The sequence below is a fragment of the Dreissena polymorpha genome, chromosome 4, assembly GCF_020536995.1.
Source record: "Dreissena polymorpha isolate Duluth1 chromosome 4, UMN_Dpol_1.0, whole genome shotgun sequence".
NCBI lineage: Eukaryota > Metazoa > Mollusca > Bivalvia > Myida > Dreissenidae > Dreissena > Dreissena polymorpha.
In genome coordinates, this window is record NC_068358.1 from 93,748,866 (window position 1) to 93,770,805 (window position 21,940).

The 21,940-nt window shown below is 37.7% G+C and overlaps 1 protein-coding gene across 1 annotated transcript; it reads right to left on the reverse strand.

Moving 5' to 3' along the window:
- Positions 1 to 64: 64 nt before the first annotated feature.
- Positions 65 to 20,446, reverse strand: LOC127878627 (prestin-like). The gene is made up of 4 exons (XM_052425154.1): positions 20,328 to 20,446; positions 10,955 to 11,202; positions 1,800 to 1,910; positions 65 to 1,274 (listed from the first exon to the last, which is right to left on the reverse strand). Exons 1-4 carry the CDS (start codon positions 20,444 to 20,446, stop codon positions 1,096 to 1,098), a joined length of 657 nt encoding a protein of 218 aa, XP_052281114.1. The 3' UTR covers positions 65 to 1,095.
- Positions 20,447 to 21,940: the final 1,494 nt, after the last annotated feature.

A 21,940-nucleotide genomic window follows, 5' to 3' on the forward strand; every position in this document is an offset into this window, starting at 1 on the left:
CAGGCTAATCAAGGTCGACACTTTCCGCTTTTTATGACATTTTTCGATTAAATGAAGTCTCTTCTTAGCAAAAATTCAAATTTAGGCGGAAAGTTACGTCCCTGCCCGCACAGGCTAATCTGGGATGACACTTAACGCACATGCATCATGTCGAGTTTTCTCAGAACGTGACTCATATAGTTTTACTTTTTACTTTGACATGGAACTTTGGTTTTTAAAATAAGGAATTTGTCTTATTATGCTGATAAATTAATTCAAGGTTTTTGTAGATCAAGATATGCTGGACACAAGTATGCTCGGGAGAAAGTGTCGAGTACAAATTTCCTTTATTTTACCTTTGACCTTTAATTGTAAACTTTACCTTAGAACTAGGAACCTGGTTCTTATGCGCCACACTCATCATGCTGATCACTTGGGGCAAGTTGAATGAAAATACTGTCATGCTTTAGGAAAATACTAGATGTGACCTTTGACCTTGAATTATGACGTTGAATTTGGACCTTAGGACCTGGTCCTTGCGCTTGACACTCCGTCTTATTAGGTTGATCGTTCATGCCGAGTTATTTCAAAATCCATACATGCTCAAGAGATACATGCTACGGCCAAAGTGACAGCTACCAATTCATAAATTAGGCTTTTTACCTCGGAAAGCGACCTTGAACTTAGACCAAGGCACCTGCTTCTTGCGCGTTATCCGCCGTCCCATCATGATGATCCCCTATGGCATGATTTATGAAAATCCATACATGATTTAGACAATTACTAAATGTGACCTTTGTAGCAGAATTGACCTTGGCATCTTTCGCTCCACACTCCGACACATCAAGCTTATTATTTATGCAAATATACTTTAAAATCCATCCATGCCGGACGACGTTATGTGCTGGACAGTGTCAATGTTTTTCATAATTGACCTTTGACCTTGAATGGTGGACTTTACCATGGACCCATGCTTACTTATTATGGCAAGGTAAGTGAAAATCCCTCCATGCTGGACGAAGCCCGCTCGGGTGTTCCCATTTTATGGACTTTTTTTAACAATAATAAGACAACAACGCTGCATCGTACCTGCAAAACACCTACAAAGAAACATAACTACATCGCCACTCCAATTTTGAACTCGTCCGTGATTCCTGCAGACGTCGCCACGGTCGTGGTCATGTTGGCATCCAAAGTGGCGTTAGCAGCACCACCTGTCGCCGTCGCTGAAGTCCCTGCTGTGTAGAATTTTCCAATGACGGAGCCAGTCAAGAGGCCGACAAGAGCCGAGGTACCTTAAAATTGTAGACTACGTTTTTAAATAAATTGATAAGCAAATACTACCCAAAACCGATCTTTATAAAACAGAATACCCTGGAAACCATGGTACAAATTTACCTATATATTGATTTAATCAGCTCGCGACGCGGGGCGCGTGAACACTTAATCCAACAATTAGGGAAAGCAGTTTGACACCACATTACCACTCTAGATAAGAATGTTCAGTCTGCAGTGACTTGCATGGGTCATTGATATTAAATAGTTGTGAACAACAAAGCCCCATTGTAGTGAAACTAATTAGTTATTAAAAAAACGATTTGCAGCGGTTTTTGGATATCTTTTAATACGCTTTATTCTTATGTGCTATGTATAATGTATTTTGCACATGCTAGTCAGGGACGACAATTTCCTTTTTTATGTTTTTTTTTTGTTAAAAGGAATTTAAAAATCAAGTTAAGGCTGCAAATGCTAATTCCGGACAACTCTTAACGCTAATGCATTAAGCCCAGTTTTCAAAAACGAGGCTCTAAAGATCTTACCCACGGCAGCGTGCTTTGAAGTTCCGAAAAAGAAGTAGATGACAACGGGGAAGAATGACACGTAGAGACCGACCACGGGTGGAAGATCAGCCAACATCGCGAATGCCATACCTGGTAATATGTATTATATAGTGTAACCTGGAAATATATATAGTACGGGCAAAAGCCCGCGAAGCGGGAGTTGACCGTTCATACATATGGAAATTTAGACATAAAATAACATAAGAATACCACATATGGATGCGTCTCAAATAATTTGCCACGCGACATATATTTTCGCGATGATATTTATGACCTTGAACAAATAAAAAACACTTTGACATATTCTAAATCACATGTAAATACATATCTCAGGAAAAATTATATCAATGACATCATAATTGTGAAGCGAATCGCACTAAATATTCTCGCATTATTTGTTTTTCTTCGCAACTGTTCCAGAATTTAGACATTACTCAATTATCTCCCCTGAATACTCTTCTTCAGTGGGTATAAGCCGAAGACTGGTTCACTACATATAGTGACAGTCTTTACCAAACACAATTTACGTGAACATAACCCGTCTTAAATATATTGCCGAATATCAGATTTCTGTCGAATTTATTTGCTTTGATCTTTTCGATATCTTATTGTTATTATTATCCTGACAAATCACAAACGCTTGTTAAAAAAATATTTGTTTTAAACATTATAGTTGGCATCTCTATCCCTCCAGTATTATCGCGGTATTTCAATAACGACACCCTACTGTTTATTTGTCAGAATTCGTGACGCATTTTCCATTCGCTCTCAGAAAGAAGTTGTACGTGTGATCATGAGCAATATTCTGGTAAGTTGTCGTTGTTATCCATTAGAAACACATTTTTATTCATTTAAAGATATTCCGATCTAACTTTTTAGTCTTTTAGCTTTAATTTTTAACGTATTTACACCTCGTCTGCTCGCACTTTACCGTTATCCCGAAAGGTTACATATCATACATATTTTACGTAAAAAATCTTCCAGATTCGAAGTCAACAAAAAACAAGACATTTATAAATTGTCTGCATTATTGATCAGATTTTAAGATATTTGTTGGTTTTCCGTCTTAGAAGCTGTTCTACCAAGGCAAGAGCTGGGCATCACACAAGCCATTCTATCCAGCAAAACTGGCAGTGTTGGTTTACAGAAATCAACAAAGGAGGGATTCCTGAACTATCAAAGTTTCCAAGCTATACACACAGTTATTATCTGTGGTGATCTTTATTGGTTCTGTTGGTTTACTTGGATGGAACATGTGTGAACTTTTATAGAACTTTGAAAAGTCTATATCTGTCTATCTATTAACAAAAATCAGCTATGGTATAATAAGATCAGATGTGCAAACAATGTCAAAGGGTTGTTAAATTAACAATTTGAAGGCAATTATGCTGAAAAAATATGAAAGTTCCCATTCAAAATTAGTATGTATATCGACAAGTGTCTGCCAATAAATGTCAAACTAGTAATACAAAACTTACCACAAGTATGTAAAAGCACTAAGTACCTGTTGTGATCATTTTTTAGTAAGATAGTGTAATTCTAAACAGTAGCAAATAGCTTGTTTAGTAAATGCATAATGCAATTCATATGATTTCCTTTATATTGTGTAATTAATAAATTGGTTGTTACTTGTTAATCCATGATAAATGTTTTATGGCTTGTACAAAACCAGCATTGTTAATTTTGCAAAAGGTAATAAAATAACACCACTTTGTAACTTCATATACGTAAATATTCGTGTACTGTAGGTTGATGGCAGTGTTTTAGTATTACTTATTTTGTAACTATTTTTTTATGTGCAAATAAATGAAGTGAAGTGTTTTGTTTCTCCACACAATACCACATACCTTTTTATATATGTACTGTGTTATGTGTTATTTGAATGTTTAAATAAAAAAATATGAATGATATAACATGATGCATTCTAATATTTGCATTCAAATTGTAACTATAGAGCTAAGTGTATGCAGTTTAGACTGTGATTTAAGAATTGCTACAAAATGGCTAGTTTTTTAGTGGCGACAACATTTAAACTATTCAACAATAGTTTGCGAAAGAAAATTAGAATCCTGCCAGATACCTGTATTTATTAAATATTTTAATTGCGAAACAAGTATGTTGTTATGCTGTTACACATAATTATACATTGATGATAAATAAGAAGACAATTAGCGGTGTTAACGTTTCCCAAGAGTAGAAATCATTCTTCTGATGAAGTCAGTGGTATACAGACGAAAGCTCCAGGTATGGCTTTCAATACGTATTGTGCGTTATTTGACAGTCTTAAACTTATTGGATTAAAAAAATCCTGTCAAATTTGTCAACCAAAATTGATTTGACACATCACATGATTTTGATTATGTTAAATCAGTGTACTGTATGCTAAATGCAACTGCTTTAGCAAGCTGTCAAGTTGATTGAGACAATTGATGAAACAAACTGTTTCCGGGGTAGGACCAGTACTTAGTGTCTATACATGTATGCCGTATCATGACGTCGAAAGTCTACAAGACCTACTAGGTAGAACGAGAAATGTACTTTGACGTACATTTTTCACCGACCCTTGAGTGTTAGCAAATCAGAAGATACCTTACATCTGTTGCTTTTAGAGATATTTGACATTGAACGTTATAATTATTAATATTTATACCAAATTATGCGACTATCGACCGCTTACTCATAGATATTGTGCGTATTTATTGACCTGGCGTGGCGGAAGTAACCTCTGACTTATGCAAGTTATGGTTATTACAAAATACGACCAACATGGAGGTTATTATACATTATTTATCCCGTTAATGTTTGGTAACTGTTTGGTTACCGATGGGAAATTCCTACACAGTAATGCGCTGGACTGTCGTGATACTCCGCCCCGCATGAATAAATACTCACAATATGCTGAATGATTTTAATTTTCAAAAGGTAACAATTGAATCTTCTTCAAATTTGTATATAATCTTTTCAATAGCTTAAATACTTGAAACTTCTATATGTTTTTTTTCCATTCTGATATTTTTATTCATTTTTTCCATAATTAAAAAAAAGATTTTAAACATTTATAATGAATAAATCAGAAGGAAAAGCGGCTCAATAGACAAGTGTTTTGATTGGCTGTTCAGAAAATGTGTACGTCGAAGTACAAACATGTATGTCGAAGTACAAATTGTACTTTGACGTACAAACATATACTTGAAGTGTACATGTATTTTATATTTGTATGTCGACGTACAATTGTTGTACTTCGACGCACATTTCTCTTTTTACCTAGTAGGTCTTCTTGACTTTCAACCCAAATGGTACGCCATAGTATGTCTTTAGGGTTATCTAAACAATGCTCCCACTTAAGAGATCAATACAGAGACTTCCCATTTACTAAGCCAGTTACCAGACACCCCATCCATTATACCACAGCCAACGAATCAGCTTTAAATTCCTGTTTCTAGAAAACAAAAAAACAAAAAGATGCTAGATCTTTAAGCTAGGAACATGTAACTCGTTTTAAGATTGATTTTTTTAAGATGCATTACTTAATTATTGCATCAATTATAATTTTTTTAACACAATCATGTCCATATATTTATTAAAAATACATGGTTATAAAAAAACTTAAAAAGCTTTTGCCCGTAAATTAGGTAGCACCTATTATCATATTATAGTGTAACCTGGTAACATGTATAGTATAGTGTATAACAGGGTTAACATGGTAAAACGGGACTTAATGCATGTGCCTAAAAAGTCGTTCCAGATTGTGACTGCATTTTCGACTAGTAGACAATTCCTTTAATCGAAAAATTGCACATGCTTTAAGCCTAGTTTTCCCAGAACGAGGTTTACGTGGAAAACTTACGCTTATTTAACATTGCCATGCTTTTTTCGCGGGTCAAAATGCGTGACTCGGTGACGTTATTTAATCATGAAAAATTGCTCTCCTCTTTTTTCTATCTCGTGGCCACGAGTGAGCTTGTCGTGGACACGAGATTGAAAAAAGAGGAGTGCAAAACTAAATAAAAGCGGCGTACAATTAAAAAAAGGGCGGTGATTCTCTTTTTTTAAATTGCTCTGCTCTTTTTTTCTATCTCGTGGCCACGAGTTAGCTATGTCGTGGCCACGAGATAGAAAAAAGAGGAGTGCAAAACTAAATTAAAGCGGCGTACAATTAAAAAAAGAGCGGTGCAGTAAATAAAGGCAGAGTGCATTAAACAAAAGAGGGGAGAACTTTCGCTATCCCGAGTAAGTCAGCCAATCAAAGTTTGCGTAACACGTGTAAATATTCTGTACGCACATATATAGCTGGTCAAAGAAGGCAAGGCTCTGATATAACTAACACACTACTACTAGTACTACTATTACTGTTACTACTACTGCTGCTGTTGTTGATGTTGCTGCTGTTACTACTACTACTACTACTTCTTCTTCTACTACTACTACTACTACTACTACTACTACTACTACTACTACTACTACTACTACTACAACTACTACTGCTACTACTTTTACTACTACTACTACAACTACTACGACTACCACTTCCACGACGACGACGGACGACCAACGGACGACCGACGACCAACCGATGGACGACGACCGACGAACGACCGAGGGACGACTGATGAACGACCAACGGACGACCGATGTTTGGACGAGGGACGACCGACGGACGACGCCGGATGGACAACCGACGGACGATCGGAGGACGGACGATGCACGACCGACGGACGACGCCGGATGGACGACCGACGGACCACGACCGGAGGATGGACGACCGATGGTCGACCGACAGACGACCGACTGACGACCGGACGACGACCGACGGACGACGACGACGGACTTCCATTACTACGACGACGACTACTACTGCTACTACTACTACTTCTACTACTACTACTACTACTTCTACTATTACTACTACTACTACTACTACTACTACTACTACTACTACTACTACTACTACTACTACTACTTCTACTACTACTACTACTACTACTACTACTACTACTACTACTACTACTACTAATACTACTACTACTACTACTACTACTTCTAGCAACAGCAGCAGTAGCAGAAGCAGTAGTAATAGTAGGAGGATGAGAAGGAGCAGTAACAGCAGTAGCGATAGTAGTAATAGTAGTAGTAGTAGTAGTAGTAGTAGTAGTAGTAGTAGTAGTAGTAGTAGTAGTAGTAGTAGTAGTAGTAGTAGTAGATGTAGTAGTAGTAGTAGTAGTAGAAGTAGTAGTGGCAACAACAACAACAGCAGCAGTAGAAGTAGTAGTCATAGTAATACTAATAGAAGTATGTTATATTATATCAGAGCCTTGCCTTTAGGACGTTTTCATTGGCTGATTAATTTGAGGGAACAAGATAGTATTTGATTGGCTGACTAACTCGTGGCCACGAGTTAGCTAAGTCGGGATCTCGAGATCGCGAAATTTTCTCCTCTTTTGTTTAATGCACCCTTCCTTTATTTACTGCACCGCTCTTTTTTTAATTGTACGCCGCTTTTATTTAGTTTTGCATTCCTCTTTTTCTATCTCGTGGCCACGACATAGCTAACTCGAGATCCCGAGTTACTAAGTCGTGGCCACGAGAAAGAAAAAAGAGGAGTGTAATTAAAAAAAAAAAGAGGAGTGAATGTCACCTCTATGCCACCGTACAAAAGAGATCAAATATAACGTCCCTTTAATTGATTATACAGAGAATGAAACATGCTAACCAAAACAGCAAGTTAAATAACATGTATGCTTTGTGTAAATTTGTGTTAACTTGTTTCGTAAAATATAATATGTGTCTTGTTCTGTGAAAGCTGGTCATAATGCATGTGCGTAAAGTGTCGTCTTAGATTAGCCTGTGCAGTCCGCACAGGCTAATCAGGGACGACACTTTCCGCCTAAACTTGATTTTCGGTAAGGAGGGTCTTTCTTGAAACTAAAAATACCATAAAAGGGGAAAGTGTCGTCCCTGATTAGCCTGTGCGGACTGCACAGGCTAATCTGGGACGACACTTTACGCACATGAATTAAGCCCAGTTTTCTCAGAACAAGAAACATAAAAAATACGGAGTTTTCCCAGAACGAGGCTCACGTGGAAAACTTATGCTTATTGAACATTGTTTAGTTTGCATGGCAATAGTTAAGAAATAATAATAATAAAATTTCGCAACAGATATTTGACCTTAATTAAGATTGATAATGTTTTTATATTATAGTTAATACTTTTTATTTGCTTAAAATGATACAAATGCACGTGAAACACACACTATAGAAGAACGCAGCCAAGTATCCAGAAGGAGCTATAATTCTTCCAGATCGCTATGTGTGGAAATAAAGCAATTTTTAACAACAACAATATCACAAAAGCTACAAAACAATACACTGATTGTCAAATAAAATAAAATTAAAATAATCATTTTTTTTATAGAAATCGGAATTTGCTTCAAATTAATATCGAGGATGTTCGATAATCTTGAAGCAGGGCAGGTGACTGTAAAATGCGTTTGCAACACTAATCGATCACGAAAATTAAAACAATATTTGTTTTAATTGCCTGCTGTGGTCATCTTTTCATTATGAATAAGATCAAATGAATGCTTCTTATAATACATCGGTCAAACCTAGCTGATATTTTTGTCGTTGTGTACATTAATGGCTAAGATAAATCGGACTGTTTGGTACCATATAAAGAGCAGTCATTCCTGATCTTATATGTTGTTATTGTATTGACGATGTTATCTCTGCTTTATGTTTAATGTTACGTTGTGTAATTTGTGTAACAAGTTCGGATAGTTATCAATCTAATTGACAGTTCTTGTTAGAAACAATTGTCTAATTTTCCAAAATGATTGGATGGCCAGTATCCATGTTTACAAATTTATGTTGTGGCATGTAATAATATTCATTTACTTTTATGCGTCAACTTCTCTATTTGTATTTCTATACTTTACGTCAAGTGATTAAATCTATTATTATTTTCATATTAATGTTATTTTACAGTTATCCACTATGCTATGCGTCAGTTACCCGTTATCACATGATCTTAATGTTGCAGGCTGTTCTTTTGTTGTTCGTTTTTGTCAAAACGAAGATGATAAACTACGTGAAAGTCTTAATAACCTCTCTGTTCACAATATAGTCGTGTTCTGAGAAAACCGGGCTTAATGCATGTGCCTAAAGTGTCATCCCAGATTAGCCTCTGCAGTCCGCACAGGCTAATCAGGGACTACACTTTCCGCCTAAACTTGATTTTCGGTAAGGAGGGACTTCATTGAAACTAAAAATACCATACAAGCGGAAAGTGTCGTCCCTGATTAGCCTGTGCGGACTGAACAGGCTAATCTAGGACGACACTTTACGCACATACATTATGCCCAGTTATCTCAGAACACGACTCAATAGAACACAGATTGCTGATTTGTCTCCCGTGAAAAGGTGGATCGAACACGAGGACAATAGTAGTAAGTATGCTTAGTGGAGAAGAAACTAAATAGAAAACTCGTGTCGCGTGTGTTTTGTGAAAGTCTCAAAACACGATGTAGTTTTTAGCTAAATAGTGTATGATTAATTACGTTGCAAAATGCGATTGTATTGAAGTGTTTATTTAAAAGAGACTAGTATGTCCAAAGTCAACGCAACACTTATTCAAATGTACGAGTGCGTATCTCTTTCAGACGACATAAATAGTTTGATATTTTATTTGTTTGTATCTCTGTCGCTTACGTTATAACTTTCTGCATTAAATTGCGATTCGAATAGAACATGGGCTGTTGTATATATATTGTGCCGGGGGGGGGGGGGGGGCATACTATTATTTAAAACGTAACATCCTGAAAATGCCGAATCGATATACTATCCGTGTATGCATTCTAACGCTACAGTTTAATCAGTAATTATAAAGCAGGTAGAGAAAATTTACGTTATTTTGTTTAGCGGTAAAGGGTTAATATGCATATACGTTGCAAATGAATTAAGACAGTTGCATAAGCAAAGAGCGAAATTCGATTATTCCGCGTACAAAATTTATGCCTGTGGCACGTTTTCTTCAAATAATGTGTTTTCGGTTATATTTTAAGTTTTGTACTGCACTAAGTCAACTTGAATAATTTTCAATATCTAATATGTAACGCTTATTTGAATTAACATGTACCACGACACTCTTTGATTGTCAGCAAAATAGCGCCGATAAAGTTTGTAAACCTTTAAAACCATTGCCAAAAAGGGTCCCATTATGAAAAGACCAACTTACAAGCCTTTTTTTTTGCCTTTTCTTTATTTCAGATTGTTCAAGCCTTGATGCATTTGAAATATTAATAGACCATCTTTCGAAAATTCGAATACAAACGATATGTCGTGCAATTTCTTAACCCATTTATGCCTAGTGGACTCTCCCATCCTTCTAAATTGGATCAATTTATTTCCAAAATTAGGGACGTCTAGTATATTTATTTCTATATTTAGAATAGTTCTTACAGAAATTCCTTTAAGCAAACAGCGCAGACCCTGATGAGACGCCGCATCATGCGGCGTCTCATCTGGGTCTACGCTGTTTGCAAAGACCTTTTTTCTAGACGCTAGGCATAAATGGGTTAAGTAATTCCACTCGCCCAAATGCATGCTCATCCGGAAAACTTGGTTCGGCAGTGAGATATCGACAAAAGTCATGTTTTTTTCAAATTAACGTTCCCCAGACGTTCAATTTTTCAACGCAGTCACATATGAAATGCACCATAACATTTCAGTAATAATTACAAATATCTGTACTTTGCGGCTAAATTTGTCCCATTGTTCATGAGTTACGTAAATTAATTAGAGGTAGAGAAGCTTGGGCACGCTCCGAGTCCTCACATAATGCAGCCTCATTCGCGGAAGGACCTAATAAACTTTGTAATACACACACAAAGCTCTGTAAATCATTCGGCGTGTTATTTTACACGCGAATGCCATTTTGAGTCGATACCGTTCGGCATGTGACGTCAAACAATTTACGAATCCAAACGTCAGTGAATAGTAGTCAGCGTGTCTGTTAATTTTCAGACACCAGTAATTTGCTTAATGTATTTATGTATTTTCACTTGAGCATGTGAAGATAAAATATAACATGGTTTCAGCAAAACAAATATAAAGCTTAACGTGAAAAAATCAAACCTTGGGGAAACTGCAAAATTCCAACAGTTAGTCCAGCGACAAAATCAGCCAGAAAGTCCGTCTTCCACTGGTACTTGCGCATTATCAGGAAAAACGGAAACATGGTCCGCATCATGTTGGTGACGCGCCGCTTGTCCCAAGTGCATAGTCGCTGTATAACCGACTTGTCGGTGGGCTTGTTCTTCCGGTAGACATCCCGGAACTCTTTTTTTCCGGTGCTCTGACAAGCTCGACGGCATTGGCGATTGCTGTGGATTTAAAAGATACGTAATTGTTATACACTTGCTTTGTTGTTGTTGTTTTCTCGCATTTGTTTTGCTTCTGTCGAAAGAAAGTACGTAATTTTGAAAAGATAAATGAAAAGAACGTAGTTGATGTTTACATTATACCATGTTCCAAGCGGTTAGATGTGGTCAGATATATCATATATTGGATAATGTGATAACAGTTATACATGGACACTTGCTAAACAAAGATAAGCATAACGGTGAACACCATGATGAATACAATATTTGACAATAACGTGATCTCACATCAATTTATCGCATTATCTCCTCCTCAATATCATAATAAACAGAGGTAAACGGTGGTACTCAAACTGGACAATCTATGCTAGTGGCATTGCATAATAATATACAGTGATGTAATTGAGGAGTAGTCCGAGGGAGGAAAATTGTGTCGACTGGTTTTGGACTGCGAGATGAGCATTTCGGGGAGACGAACCTCTTAAAACAACTATAGAAATAAACACTTAAATGACCTAAACTACATTATTTATTTCTAATAACCATCTTTACTTCATATATTAAAGGGGCCTTTTCGGCATGTATTGAAGTTCGTCATTAAATGCTTTATAAATGTAAGCATTGAATATAGAAAGCTCTAGGAAAAAGACAAGAATAAAATAAAAGAAAGAAAAAAGTAACCCTCAACTGGGCTCGAACCACTGACCCGTGGGGCCATTGAGTAAAAGTCTATCGCTTTGACCACTCGGCCATCCTTTATCATGCAATGAAGGACGTATTTCATACTTTATAAAAGCAATCCTTTTATATGGCAAGCGATTCGACGCATAATCCCAAGAAACTAGGTTTCTCATGAAAACCTAGGTTCTAATTTGAAAACTTGGGTTCTTGAAGCCATGTGCAATCTTCAATCGAGAACCTAGGTTCTCATTCTGAGAACCTAGGTTCTCATGAGAAACCTAGTTTCTTGGGATTATGCGTCGAACCGCAAGAAACTATGTTTCTCATGAGAACCTATGTTTTCAAATGAGAACCTAGGTTTTCAAATGAAAATCTAGGTTCTCATTTGAAAACTTGGGTTCTTGAAGCCATGTGCAATCTTCAAGCGAGAACCTAGGTTTTCAAATGAAAACCCAGGTTCTCATGAAAACCTAGGTTCACATTTGAATACTTGGGTTCTTGACGCCATGTGCAATTTTCAAGCGAGAACCTAGGTTCTCATTCTGAGAACCTATGTTCTCATGAGAAACATAATTTCTTGGGAGTATGCGTCGAACCGCAAGAAACTAGGTTTCTCATGAGAACCTAGGTTTTCAAATGAAAACCTAGGTTCTCATTTGAAAACTTGGGTTCTTGAAGTCATGTGCAATCTTCAAGCGAGAACCTAGGTTCTCATTCTGAGAACCTAGGTTCTCATGAGAAATCTAGTTTCTTGGGATTATGCGTCGAACCGCAAGAAACTATGTTTCCCATGAGAACCTATGTTTTCAAATGAGAACCTAGATTTTCATGAATACCTAGGTTCTCATTTGAAAACTTGGGTTCTTGACGCCATGTCCAATTTTTAAGCGAGAACCTAGGTTCTCATGAGAACCTAAGTTTTCAAATGAGAACCCAGGTTCTCATGAATACCTAGGTTCTCATTTGAAAACTTGGGTTCTTGACGCCATGTCCAATTTTTAAGCGAGAACCTAGGTTCTCATTCTGAGAACCTATGTTCTCATGAGAAACATAGTTTCTTGGGATTATGCGTCGAACCGCAAGAAACTAGGTTTCTCATTAGAACCTAGGTTCTCATGAGAACCTAGGTTTTCAAATGAAAACCTAGGTTCTCATTTGAAAACTTGGATTCTTGAAGCCATGTGCAATCTTCAAGCGAGAACCTAGGTTCTCATTCTGAGAATCCAGGTTCTCATGAGAAGCCCAGTTTCTTGGGATTATGCGTCGAACCGCTTGCCATACTCGTAGTATAACAAAATATAACGATAACAACAGAACTCTCCAAATTAGTCAATCGTTTCGCGTTGCCACGCTTTATAATTTTCAGATTTTTAAATCGTCAAAAGAGTCATATAATGGATATAAATGTTCAGTATTATTGTTCCCTCATCAATATCAAAACTACAACGAAAATGTGCGAATCTGAAAAAAAATCTTAATTTTGTCAATTTACAAAAATGTGAAAAGGCCCCTTAAGGTAGTAAATTAAACAAGATTCACATTGGCGAATTTGGTTATGTTCGCAATTTTGTTTCTCCACACCCAATGCTAAGAGTCTGTTCGTCAATATGTTTTATCTCGCCATATTGTCAGAACTGGTTTACCTTACAATTCTTCCTTTTTCACAACGGATCATAAAAATGACAAAAATGGATAATTAAGGACTATCGCATATCGGCACTTTTGTTTCATGTCATACTTTCCTTTATATAAAGAAACAGAAGCAAAGGCTCAGATCATACCGACGATTAAAGATTCACAGGTTTAATTACTCGAGAATAAAGGGATTATCGTTATAAAAGAGACCGATCAATTAACAACATAATTGACACGTACATTACCGCGGGCGGGTGATGACTATCAACAATACGCGTGTCATAACCGCGAAAGCGTGATTACCTTGCTTCGTGGTAAAGATATTTTCAAATATACTGGTATTGAAATGAAAAACAAAAAAAGGTCTTTGCCGAAATTTCATTTTTGCCGAAAATATTGGGGCGGCGGCCGCCGCCCCTGCCGCCCCAGCTCCTACGCCTCTGGTAGTAGTAGTTAGTGACAGAATCAGAAAATTGTAGCTTTAGAAATAGCAGTACCAGTAGTAGTAGCAGTTTAAGTTTCAGCGGCACCTGTAGTAGTAGATGCAGGCTTCAAGGTTATGGTTCAAACGTCAGTCATGTTGGACCCATCTACTTTAATCGTGAATAAATACCTTCAACAATCTCGATTAACATAATTAAACGGAAGTTGTATTATTACTTTATCTGACACACACAAGAAGCTAAAATTAAATGTCCTAATATTTAGAGACATCATGTAAATATACATATTTTATCTACGCGAATGCGTTAAATGTTCTTTAAAACAGACACTTTCTCCAGAGTACACGTAAAAGATATAATATACATGTACTGAATTATGATCACGTTATATTCTTCTTCAAGCGTTGTCTTTTTTTACTTGTATAAGACGATTTCCGTTTGAACAATTTTAGCATTCACTTTACTTAATGCTTCATTAATTTAATTAAAATATAAATGTGGTGTTGTATTATCTGCGCATCCATTTTATAACATGTTTCGTTGTTAAATCCATTTACAGGTAACAGGTGATTCAAGAGACGTTCGGTAATTTAACGTTTCTATTTTTCTTTACTGTGCTCAAAAATGAATTAAATGTGTATTTTATCGACATTACTAACCAGTATTACATGTGTATTTCTATTTGGTTGCATGTTTAATGACATAAGCATGTCAGTGGATATCATTTAAATTGTACACCCTCAGGAACATGCTAGAGGACCGGTGCAAATGTGACTCTTATTAGGGTGACGTAAATAAGTCGTACCACGAGTTACTTATCACGTTTGCAATACTGACTATATTGTGGTAACAATATAAATACAAAATGTCGCATCTTTGGCGGCGTACGTTTTTTTATGATGAAGCTGCGAAATTCCACACCCGAGTCGGTTTTGCAGGATTGGTTTTTAACCCCATTGACCTTTCTAAAAAATGCAGTTAATGGAAGGATCACTCGATTATTTCATCACCATGGCTAAGTTAACGAGAGAAGCTTAAAAAAGTGAGTACCTTTTAAAAGCGTTGCGACCCGACCCACACTAACATATGCAGTTACAAAACAGATTCCCGCTGCGTCAGAACCGCAGGCCCTTCCATACTTTGAAAAGTAGCCGTTGCGTAAGAATAATTGTTCTGCACGGTCTGTAAAGTATTACGAGCAAGAAATGTCTTTAAAAAGATATACGGCGTTGATAGTTCAATGAATGAGATCAAGGATAGCGAATGTCTTTTTCTGTGCAGTTCTTAGCTGCATCACACGCAGTACGGGATGTAACGCATAGTTTTCGCGGCTTATTTTACATTATTACGTATTGCTAGTCATAAACCTATAGATACAAAACAGAAAACCAAAAGAAGAATGGAACTGAAATTAAAACATATGAGTTAACCGGCCATACGCGAAGTATCCGTATTTATAGGCGCTTTCTTCGAACAAATCTGTTTTAGTGGTTTGTCGGGCATTGCTATTTGATTCGATTATTAACAGTATCGAGAATCACCGCGCTCATGCTTAATACATTAGTCAATATGGTGGAATAATTATTGTTAAATTAATCAAAAATAATATGTATCATTGTATTGTTGAAAACACATTCAGGATCTAGTATTGACATACCATAATTTTATTGCTGAATATCTTTATTTATCATATTTCTGGTCTAAAGAAAATTCCAGGTCACCTAGTTCACGGAAAACGTCTTTATTATATAACGATTATTTTACTGGTAGCTTTCCTTACTGGACCGTGGCTCTCCGTACTTGATCCGTGATCAGTCGTAGTAGTTTTTGGATGTCCGTAGCGACTCTTGACAAATTTTGAACATGTTCAAAAATTGCTACGAATTTATCGACCGTAGCGTATCCGTAGCAGTCCGTACTAAACCGTACTGATTCGTACTAGTTCATAACGACACCTTAGTCGTCCGTACCTTTTCGTAGGCCCAAAGATTCTCATGAACTTCTACGGATTGATACGAAGAACTACGGAGCGGTACGGTTACGCTTCGTATGAGCTACGATTATTCCACGGGTATACTACGGAAAGCCACCGTTCCAGTACGTTGTACTACGGATGGGCAGGAATTTGCACGATCTTATACGATGTACTACATTTCAGAACGAAACAGTACGGACATGTACGGTCCACTACAATAAATTGCTACTGAAATACAACATTGAAATTAAAGCAACCGTACTTGCATTTGTTGAGTTAACAATCATGACCGCGAGCAAATTGCGTTTGCGATGAATTTGTTACACTTTGATATTGATATGGCACAAAATGCAGAGGCCGTAATCGAGCTGCTTGACGATATGCACAGAGGAAATAATGATTCAATATTGTATAACTAGTATAGCTTTGTGCTAAAGGTTACGTATTAAGAAAATATTAGAATTTGAACTTACTAGTAATACATTTTTTTATTTGCAGGTAAGTGTCTGTCTCATATGCCTTTTGAATCTTGCTCTTAATTTTACGTGATTTTATACTTGTTAAATTAATAGCCGACATAATAAAATACAAAATTATTCAAAGTTTTCAAGCATAATCTACATTTGTACATCGATAATTACATACTTTATCAGGTCAGAGAAGAAAAAGGAGGTGGTGGATAAGAGACTGACTTTTAAGACGACCCGCTCTCGGCCAATACGAGACTTTGATTGCCGAACTGATGGCTAAAGATCCGGCGGCTTTTAGAAACTTCACTTGAATCGGGCCTGATATGTTCCATGAGCTATAACAAGTCGTTGGTCCAAGGATCACGAAAAACCACACCTGTTTCAGACAGTCCATCAATCCAGATTTGAAGTTGGCAATTACCTTAAGGTTCTTGGCCACAGGGGGCAGTTACTGTACATTGATGTATGGGTTTGGTGTTGCACACAATACGATATGTAGTATTGTACGGGACGTGTGTGAGGCCATAGTTTCAGTATATTCGCTCAGCGATTCCGATGCTTAATGTCTATTCTGTCACAAAGACTTTTCCCCAGACACGGCTGATTCCATTATTTCTGTTGGGCTCTGTTGCTGCCGCTTGCATGTTCTCTTTTTGGGAGGCATTTTGTGTATGACAATACAAGAGGCTGCGGGCGCAATGTTCAATCGTAGTTCGTTCTTACCTGTCCGTACCAGTACTTCGCATTTCCCACTGCTTCGTAGCGGACCGTTCTAGTTCGTACTTACCCGTACTAGACCGTAGCGGGTCCGTAGTTAGATCGTACTGATTCGCGTAGCATCGTACTTAATCGTACCAGACCGTAGCGGATTCGTAGTTTCATCGTACCAATTCGTGGCGCTCCGTACTAAGTCGCGTCGATCAGTAGCATTCCGTACCTTTCCTTGTTCGTTTTCCAACATTTTGATGGAAGATTCGTCGAAATCCGTCCTCACATCGTTGTGCTCCGTACTTAAATCGTGGCGGCCTACGAATTTTGACAATTTCGTAGTCATTCGTAGCCGATTAAATCGTAGCTCATTTGTAGCTCTGATTCGTGACAGTGTGACCGAGGCATAACATTCTCACGCTTACCGCGAATTGACCCGATACCTCGCGGGTTGAAATGCAATGCATTAAAGTGAGGCCTCGCTTCCACTACTCTTTATACTTTTACATGTTAACATGTTGACAGAAATGTGGAAGTAAGTACTAAATATGAGAAAATAGCCTTAAAGTATAAACGCTTTTGCGCAAGCAATCCTCTGAAAATAATAGGTACACGCACAAACTGTACTGATGTCGAGAATTGAGTGTAAAACTGTTCTATTTATTAAGCCTTTTCAGTAGAGATAAAATTGTGTTACAAAGACGAAGATATGTTTCCAATGTTCTGGTGGTATACTCAAATCAGCCAATGGAATAAATGAAGTGTATTCATTCGTACCTAGCCGCGGGAAATTTTATTTGAATTTTATTGGACACTTACAAAGGTCAGGTAAGGTGAAAAGCTGGCTTAATACAGCTACGCCGAAAAAGTATTCTTGTGACCAACACCGTCGCGCAGTTTTGTACTAGGCTAAGTGCATTACTACATGAACTGGTGTATTAATTGGCTGGTTATATAGATGCCATCCAGCGGCTACAGCACATACGCAAGCTTATGGTGCGTTTGTCCACGATACTAAACGACATTCGTGTTAGTATTTGTATTATTTACACAAAAACATATATTTTACAAAACAAGTTGTAATTAAATTTACACAAAGCATTAATGTTATTGAACTTGCAATATTACTTGTTTTATGTAAGCATGTTACATTCTCTGTAGGATCGATTAAAGGGACATTCTATTGGATCTCTTTTGAGTCTAAAATTATTTGTTTTCAATTTTGATAACTGAAATCGACGCCATATTGATTTGTTTGTCCCCGAGTCATGCATTTTGACCCGAAAAAGAAACCTGTCAATCAATGTTGTATGTACACTTTCTATTTATATCTGTTCTACGACCTGTCATCCCTTTTCCTCACGGTATCTTCTCACCACGGGCGCTCGATTGGTCATTGACGGCTCGGGTACTACTTAAATGGTCCCGGGTTAGAGAATATATACTAGAACGTTCCTCCGGAGAATGGTCGAGTGCCTTTAAGCGCATTTCCGTATCCGGGGTACATTGTCGAACATTCAAAAGTACCGAGGTACTTTAAAGTACTAGTATACAACAAAGTACCCGGGGTATTTCCCCGGAAAATGACCGGGGTCTTTTAAGCCTAGTTTCCGCACCCGGATTCGACCCGGAGACGACAATGACCTATCGAGCGCCACTGATCGCTTAACTACCACTTGAAGAAGTTGATGCCATTGCCTATGTCTAGCTTTCTTTATCATAAACATAATATCTACACTCGTTCATGTTGACAATATGTATTGCTTGTGTGTTTTGAAAGAGCCACAAAGAGAATGCGATGGAGTTGTGCAGGTAATTTTTTAATACAGCGAAAGGATGCATGCTGATGGCAGGGCATTGGAAAATGTAAACATGTTACCATCGCGGTTTTGCGAAGTTGTGCTATGAATGTTTGTCGCATATTTCTATGCAAAATATTAATATATTTCACGTTGTTGACAAGAGGTCAAATAATCTAGAACATTCTGCTTTTGAGTTCGAAACTTCCCTGTTCGTACCGGTGGCGGAAATCAAACACAAAACACCGGATGCAAAGTCTCTAAATTCAACTCCACAAACTACGCACGAGCCAATATTCGTTTATTATGATACTTAAACCTGGACTTAATTATACGGCATTCGTATAATGCGAGTAATTTATTCACTGTAGTATAAATACGTGTCACATGGACACTGTCCGGTAGTGCGACGTACATGTACCGCTACATTTACATACTGGTAATTTAAAATGTGCATGTATTATGGTTGATATGAGCGGTATGACGTTCTTTTGACGTCACTCTTACGAATTAACTTAAAAAGCATCATTTTGGGTTGCATCTTTCATGTTTTTATCAATGGGTGTGTCATGATCAAGAATTTTTCAGCCTTAACTGAAAAAATCGAAGTTCGCTCGTGTGCGCAAGTCATGTACTTAAAGCATCGTCCCTTTTCAGTCTGTGCAGTCCGTAGTGGCTTTTTAGGGAGAACACTTTCCGCTTATATGGGGCTTTTCTTTTTAAGGACGTCCAATCTAAACAAAAATTCAGTCTAGGCAGAAAGTGTCGTCCCTGATAAGTCTGCGCGGACTGAACATATTAATCTTGCACGATATGTGCATGCATCAAGCCAGTATTTTTAGAGCTCGGCTCAGTTGTATTATATCGACAATATTATGATGCAAGATAATGAACAATAAATTTGCATTAATGCATAACATTCTTTCGCCATGTGTGCATAGCCCGGTGGACTATAAACAACCCCTGCAATTGTGCATACATTTTAAAAAGTCGGGCAAACAGTCAGATTTTTGCAAGGGGACGTGTTATCGGATTTTAAACATACGCATTGGTAATACAACATGCCAGTGTTACTATATTTAAATTAATTTATGTTAAATTTTAACAATCACAATAATAAACCACGCAAATGAGTACTGTAAAACAATTCTATTGAACTTTTGTGTATGTTCCTATAGTGGCAAGTTATATAACTTATGTAACATAATGTTAATCTTCGTATTTACTTTAAATAACATGCAAATGAACGTGACAAACATGTCATTTTTGTTATTAAACACTTATTATGAATATCATACGAGCCGTGTCATGCGATAAATGGGTCGTATGTCATATGCGGCAAGATCGCTCCAGACCAGCCTGCGCATGCGCACAGTCTGGTCATGAGCTATGCTGCCATGTTATGAGACCTAAAAACCTTGCGTGACCTTTTGACGGAAAGGGTAGCGCCCCACCAGACTTGCGTGTGCGCAGTCTGGTCTGGTGTGACGCTGGTCGCATACGGAGTAAGACCCACTGTCGCATGACACGGATCATTCTCTTTAACTTGTCATTTATTTCACACACCCAGTTATAAACAAACATAGGATGATAAAGATTCGCGTAATTTTACATTTCCGGCTATACGTTTTGTTATACTTGCAACAATTTCACATGATTTTTACACAAATGCTGTCTTGTTTGAGTGTTATAATTCTAAAGTAGGGACATACACTCAAATATACACATTAAGGACTTCGAAAATTCTTTCTTTCAAAATATGATCCGCATTATATGAAAATGGGTCTTATGCCATATGCGGCAAGCGTAGCTGCAGACCAGTGCCCGTTCGCGCAGTCAAGTCAGTGACTACTATTTCCGCTATAAAGTCACGCAAAGTTTCGTGGTCTCATAAGAGTTTCTGTGTTATCCTAAAAAAATGCTCGAAAAGGAGTAGATGGTCTTATTCAGTTAAAACGGCTATATGGTTTGCTACCGTCAAACGGGTAGACGGTCAGATTCAGAGATTCAATCTTACGGGCAGATGGTCATCTTCAATCAAGCGGGTAGATGGTCAGCTTCAGTCAAACGGGTAGATGGTCTGCTTCAGGAAAACGGGTATATTGTCAGATTCTGTCAACCATGTAGATGTTCATTTTCAATCAAATGGGTGTTGACCATATACAGTCAAACGGGTAGATAATCTGATTCAGTCAAACGGGTTGATGGTGTGTTTCGGTAAAACGGGTACATGGTTAGCTTCAGTCAAACGGATTGATGGTGAACTTCAGTCAAAGGGGTAGATAGTCAAGTCCAGTCTAACGGGTAGATGGTCAGCTTAAGTCAAAGGGGTAGATCGTCAGCTCCAGTCTAGCGGGTAGATGATCAGCTTAAGTCAAAAGGGTAGATCGTCAGCTTAAGTCAAAAGGGAAGATAGTCAGCTTCATTCAAACGGGTAGATGGTCAGCTTGAGTCAAACGGGTAGATGTTCAGCTTCAGTATGACGGGAAGATGGTCAGCTTTGAAGCTGAACAGTCAAAAGGGTAGATAGTCAGCTTCATTCAAATGGGTAGATGGTCAGCTTGAGTCAAACGAGTAGATGGTCAGCTTCAGTAAAACGGGTAGACGGTCAGCTTCAGTGTAACGGGTAGATCGCTAGCTTCAGTTAAACGGGTAGATGGTCAGCTTCAGTCAACCCGGTAGATGGTCAGCTTCAATCGAACGGGTAAAAAGTAGTGGTGAGTTGATTAATCAGATCGTCAACGAATTGCTGCTGATGTGACCATGACGATAAAAATTTCGAGTCGACGAAAAGTTGACGAAATTTTAACCGTACCGATCATTCGATAATTTTTTTCTTAGACCATTCCTGTTTACCGCTTAACTGAAACGAGCTTTTTTATTGGATAAAACAACCCCTTTAAACCAATCAGCTATTGTAATACGGATGTGTATAGGCAAATCATTCAAGATGTCGGTCAGAGAAGAATTTGTTCCCTTACCTAAAAATTCTAAGAAAAAATCCGAAGTTTGGAACCATTTTAGTGTCAA